At 40.6% G+C, this 6,171-nt stretch overlaps 2 protein-coding genes across 2 annotated transcripts in view; one reads left to right on the top strand and one right to left on the bottom strand.

The window, feature by feature from the left end:
- Nucleotides 1-5,939, bottom strand: part of Angptl5 (angiopoietin like 5) — a 24,804-nt gene extending 18,865 nt beyond the window's left edge. The window contains exons 1-2 of the mRNA XM_004626155.2: nucleotides 5,867-5,939; nucleotides 695-850 (exon numbers count right to left, since the gene is read on the bottom strand). Of these exons, the coding sequence (XP_004626212.1) occupies nucleotides 695-790 (96 nt within the window). The 5' untranslated portion in view covers nucleotides 791-850; nucleotides 5,867-5,939. The remainder of the gene's footprint in view (nucleotides 1-694; nucleotides 851-5,866) is intronic.
- Cep126 (centrosomal protein 126) overlaps nucleotides 5,718-6,171 on the top strand; it is a 119,528-nt gene continuing 119,074 nt past the window's right edge. Inside the window, 1 exon segment of the mRNA XM_023709481.1 lies at nucleotides 5,718-6,111. Coding sequence (XP_023565249.1) covers nucleotides 5,718-6,111 — 394 coding nt within the window.

Genomic DNA, 6,171 nt, shown 5'->3' with positions numbered 1-6,171 from the left:
GGCAGGCACTTATGCCACTGAGCTATATCCCGGCCCCTGAATCATTAATATTGCTGAGTCTTTTTAGAATCTACTCTTGTTTCAACCATGGTACATTGGAATTTGGCTTGGATACAATGGTAAAAACCTTTTGTGACACTTAAAAAGTATAAACCATTAAAATATGAGGGGCTTCAAATCCCCAGCTCCTCATAGCATCACATGCATCTTGCTAGCTATCACTCTAACACTGCTTCGGATTTTGTAGGTGACCATTCACAAGACTATACCTGAAATATGAAACTTCATAGAAAAACCTGTTTTACAAAAACAAAGTGATTTGCACATTAATACTACTATATGTAGGGTTTATTTTCATTACGATGACTCTGTGGCCTGGGCTTCAACTTCAACTTCTGCAAATCTACGTATGTAATATATGCTCAGTCTTTCCTCTTCTAAGGATCTTGAGCTAGTTTTTAACCTAAGCTTGAAATTTCTTTAAAAAAAAATGATTATGACATTTTTAGGACAACCCTGCTTATAGTTTAAGTTTATAAATAGTAACATCTAAGTCACCTCAACATTTCAAAATAAATATTTGAATGATTGCAAATATACATGATAGTGTGTAATTAGTATTTTCAGACTTCTAATACATATACTGAAAGTCAATCAAGCTCTACTAGCAAAAATAAATTACTAAAATTCTTACCGTAGAATGACGTACACAATTACCTTGTACAGCTTCTCCACAAATAAATATGCATATATTTAACAGCAAGACAGAGACTTGGGATGAATACATCATATTTTTCTTCAATAAAAGAGAATACTTCTTCAAATATCAGTCAGCTCTCTGTGGAAAAAACTACAGAGCATAGAGTCTTCAGTTAAAATTATCTGGAAGGCTTACAACAAAAACAGAAGCCAATACTTAATAGTTTCCAGGCTCTGCTTTGAAACAACACCCTTCATGTGAAAAACAAGGTAGCTTCCAGAAAGCCTGGCATTTTCAGTCATACAATTCCTTTTATCACATCATGCCAACATCATTAATCTATACTTTTGCTAGATGGGCAATACATAGGCAAAGCATAGCTATAAATTCATCTTCTTTTTATGGGTCAAATTTTTTAATTTCAGAAAAATGCCTTTGGAAAGGTATACTATAGTAATCATGAAATGATTTGCACAATGGTAAGGAGGAAGAACTAAGAGTGGAGTGGGGAGAACATTACATTGAAACTACCTTCAAGTGTGAAGTAGAAATGTTTTCAATGTAACATCCAGAACAGATAATTCAGACTCAAAATGTAACTTTATATGCCTTTACTATTATTAATGATCATACCACAAAAGGGGGGCTGGGGAGATGACTCAGTAGAATAAGCACTTGCATGGCAAGTGCAAGGGCATGAGTTCAATCCCCAGTTCTGAAAAAAAAAAAAAAAAAGACCTTGCTATATCACAGAAGGGTCAGATTTCTCAAATTCTAAACATAATGAAAACATTACTGAAAATGACCATTATCTGAAGGTAGATGCACCAATGCCTGTGATGAACCTTCAAATTTTCCTTTACAGTGGCTCCTCCTCTTCATGCTAGAAACGTGCCTCATACTATGTTATTGTCAAATTAAAGGGCAAAATAAAACTTTCTTGAATCTTGCTTCTGATTCAAAGTATTGTTCGCCATCTCCTTTCCTAGCCTGCTAATTGCAAGGCAAAGACCGTAGTTTTTATGGTAGTAACACAGTGACTGACACACAAAAGACACAAATATGTACTTAAGAAATATCTTAAATGAATCTATCTTTTCTGACTTTATCTTCTCTCTGTTACTTAATCACAAACACTGTCATCCTTTAGCTATTAAAACTACTTTTGCAGACTTTCTCCCGTGAGGCAGGATGAAGCAGTTAGCCACACAGACGTGTCCGCATCTTTCTTTCACCACTCTTTTATACGTTGGGTCCTTGGGGGAAAGTCACCTGCTATGGCTTGTGTCCAGATGTCTCCACGAAAGCCTCATGTGGTCATAGGTGGAGGTTTTCAGAGGTGGCTGGATCTAGAGTGGAATGAAGTGTGTGGTGCTGGGCTCAAAGATATGTGATTACTAAATTAGTCCACTGATTGGCATGGCACAGTTCTGGGTGTAGAGAATGGGGAGGCTCATCCCAGACAGACGTGCCACCGCCCTGAGGGCATGTATCCTGGATAGAATAGAAGGGACAGAAAGCGGGCTGCTGTGGTCACTCGCTGCTGCTTCACTGCTTTGCTGCTTTGCTGCGTCCTGCCCACCATGGACTGCTCCTCCTCCACAGTGCCCCTCAGCCAGGCCACTCTGCCTTGGAGCCAGCCCGCTGCCGACTGAGGCCTCTGCAAACTGTGAGCTACGTAATAAACTTTCCATCCTTTAACTTTGAGTGTTACACACTTTGTCTCACAATGAGAAAAGTAACTAAGACATTGATACTATTGTGACAGCTCAACTGCCTCCTTTTTAGAAAGAGGACTGTTGCACAGACTAAATAATTTGACATATAGAAGCACTAACAAATGTTATGAGGTGTCAATCACTATTATTATTGCTTCACTTGCTTTCAGTTCTAACCCTCTGACAATATTGATGATCTTTGTATTAGAAATCAAAGAGTACATATGTTCAATTTTAAAGTTCTAGTTAAAATTGTTTGAGATTGAAATGAAGATGATAACACCTTAGCACTTTAAATCAGCCAGATATTAAAATTCTTTGTTCTTTCAAGCTTTCTGGAAAATTCTTGAGGGGGAAAAAATACTTCTTCAGAAGATAACAAAACAATAGCTTCAGCCAAGATAAAAATGAAAATACAAACAATTATTCATCACAGGCTGCTGCATGACCTGCAAGGCTGTGAAAGCTGTTAAAAAAAAATAAATCAGCAGGAGGCCATTGGTGAAGCAGTGTCATATTCTGAGAGAGAATACAAAAAGAAGGAAAGGAAAGGAGGAAGGAAGAGAGGGAGGGAGAGAAAGCCACAACCTATGAGTATATTTTTGTAACAAATAGGGGGCCTGCCCCTTAGCTCAGTTCTTTAAGTGGCTGCTTCAACAAAGCAGTCAGGTTCAGGTTGCTGTGGTTCGATCCCCACAACTCAAGGCAGCCAGTCATGCCTTGAAGGCATTCGGAGCAAAAAAAAACAAAAACAAAAACAAAAACAAATAGTTTCAGTCTTTCATGAAAGCCAATCACAGGCAGCCAACTGACTACACCACTCCAAGCAAAGCATACCCAGCTGGAGCAAGTCGGGCTATGTACCTGCTTTGCTTCTGTTCTGAGCCTGTAACTCTTACAGCTCATGCTACTGGAGAGGGATCATGATGTGTGTATTTCTGGCTGTTAAAGCTGTCTGATTTAATGATGAATTGCTCTGCACTCCAATAAACTTTTAATTAACTTGTCTAAAGTTTTTATTAGTACAATATGCAAATTCAGTTAGATGAGCATGCTCTGTAACTACAAAGTGATTATCATCTTTCGTAAATAAAATATCACTAGCAATCTGTAAGGCCAGTTAATGAACTGGAGTGTCAAGTAGCAGGGTCGTGTTTAACACGTCTGAACTCTAATTCGCTTCTCTTCTCCCATTCCTCTAGTCTTCTTCCCCATGAAATGAAAACATCTCAACTCAAAACCCTGCAAATATCTTCCTTCCATTGGAAGTTGAATCATGTATTAAATCCTTGCATATCTTATAAGGACCACTGAGTCTGGGCCACATACTTCTCGAGCCTCAGATACTAATACACTTTTCCTGCCTAGTCCTTGCATAGATACAGTGGTCTTGGTGTCACTAGGCCAACGTGATTCTGTCCTCCGAGCCTTTGTCCTTACAGCTCTGAATCCCCGTGAGGGTCTTCATGTAGATATGTAAACGCCAGCCTCTCTTCTCTCACTCAGACCTCTGACCTAAATTGCCCTTCCGAGGGGCCCTTTCCTGAGCACGAGCTTATGTAAAACAGAACTGGCATCAGTCTCCATCCCCCACACCACTCCAGTTTTTCCTTGTGACACTTTTCACTACCTAATATATCCTATCAGCAAAGAGAAATAAATATGTTTCCTGACCATAAGGCTTTGAAGTCTTCTTCCTTACTGTATACCAGTATCTACAAAGTTCTTGGCATCCAATAAAGTGTCATAAAGTATGGAAGAACCAAGCACTAGACTGTGGAAGGTGGCTCTGTAGGAGAGCGCTTGTGTAGCACGCTCCTCCAGACTCTGGTGTTAACCCCCAATATGATAACAAAACAAGTTTTATATTTAATTCAGATGTTACTTCTGAAAATAGAGATTTTACTTGTTTTCTATTGCTTTAATACGTGCTTTTTCTTTCAGTCATAAAGTTTATAAAATCCTCAAATTTTTTTCTATCATCAAAATAACCAGGAAGCCTTAGTATAGTAGAATTTAGGATTATACAATTTAAATAGAATGTGACAAAGTCTGCTTAATATTTTACTTATTTATGTGTTTTATTTATCTATTTATCTATTTTTGGCAGAACCAGGGATTGAACTCAGGCCCTTGCGATTGCCAGGGAAGTGCTTATTCTACTGAGCCATCTCCCCAGCCCTGCTTAATACTTTAAAGACTAATTTTTTAAAAAAATTTTAAACTATGATCTTAAAATTTGGCAATCTGAAGTGTAGGATTTACTCTCTTCTTAGTCATTATCATAAACACTTAAATGAATGTCCAAGCCTTTGTAAGTAACTGAGTAACAAAACAAGCCTCTTAATGGTAAGTAACATACCATGCAACAAAGCATTTAATGTGGCTAAGAATCCCAAGTCACCAAACTAATAAGAGAAAAAGCTAAACTTTCAGGAAAGGCTTGTTTGCACTTTTCCCTGCCCTACTTGCTGTCAAATCTTGCCTGGAGAAAGTTGCAATGATAGCAGCAGAGATAAAATCGAGGCCAATTCCTGTAGCTAGGCCAGTTAAAAACTTGCCAAGAAAGCTACCTGTGCAGGTGTACACACCTAGCCCTTCTGTTAGGATTATATGTTTTATCCTCATCAATACATAATTTTGAATGAGACTTAAGCACTTAGTGCAAAACCGGATTTGTTGTGGCACTTAAAAATCTTAGTCCCCAGAACACATTCAAATTTGAATGATTGCATCCAAGTTTACAAAAGCTCTGTTATCAATCACATCAGAAGTTAATCATTTAAAGTCTAAAAGTGAAGAAACTGATTTACAAAACCAGAGACATTCGAACAATGAGTGAGAGATCTTTTTTGGTTTGTACAATTTTGCTTCCAATCTGGGAGTTTTTTCAAAAGTAAAAAACAAAAACTGGCTAGATTGCAGTCGAAATTTACATGTAATTTTAGACTCAGGTCCAAGAAGTCTCAACCTTTTCCCAGATTTTCACTTTCGTCATTAAACGAGTGGCTCAAAACTCCATTTACACTTCCATGCCTCCTGAAACAATTTCAAAGAGATGATCTGTTCTGGCATAACTTCCCAGGAGATTACTGGGATAAATCTGGACCTGTTTTCAGGCCGCGGCGCTGTGATGGTCCATTTCCAGAATCTGGCACCAAGCAAGCAGCATCTGGAGCGTTTGAAACGCAGCCTTGTAGCCTTGCTAAGTAGGGCAAAGGAGAGGGACGGCACAAGCATTTTGGATTGGTGTGACACGGCGGGAAGGAAAAGTTCCACTTCGCAGGGCTTTCTAAGAGATGGTATCTGCAGCTAGTGACACCCCAAATCTCACAGCCCAAACCCCAAGTGATTCCATACGAAATCCCACCCCAAATTATCCCTCCAAAATAAATATTTCCGAATCCCACAGCGGCATCTTCCCGTGGCTGGGGATTTTCCGTCTCACCCTCTTTGCTCCCTCTCAACACTCTCTCGAAACGGCCCTCGTAAAAAAGAAGGCAGAACCCCGCCAGACTCGGACGGGCCCGGCCGGCCGTCGTCTCGGGGCGCCACGCTGGCCCCCGGAGAGGCGGGGCGGCTCGGCCGCGCGGGCAGCTGGGAGCGGGGGAGGGGCCGCCGGCGCCTCCTATTGGCTGTCCGCGGTGCGCCCTGCCCCGCCCCCTCCTGGGTTTCCGTCGCGAAGGACGCGGCGTCGGTTGGTTGTCAGGATGGCAGCGGCGGGCGGGCTGGCGCCACCTCTGCTGCCGCGGG

The sequence above is a fragment of the Octodon degus genome, unplaced genomic scaffold (genome assembly GCF_000260255.1).
Source record: "Octodon degus isolate 3935 unplaced genomic scaffold, OctDeg1.0 scaffold00012, whole genome shotgun sequence".
Taxonomy (NCBI): Eukaryota; Metazoa; Chordata; class Mammalia; order Rodentia; family Octodontidae; genus Octodon; species Octodon degus.
This window is presented reverse-complemented; position numbering and strand designations above follow the sequence as displayed.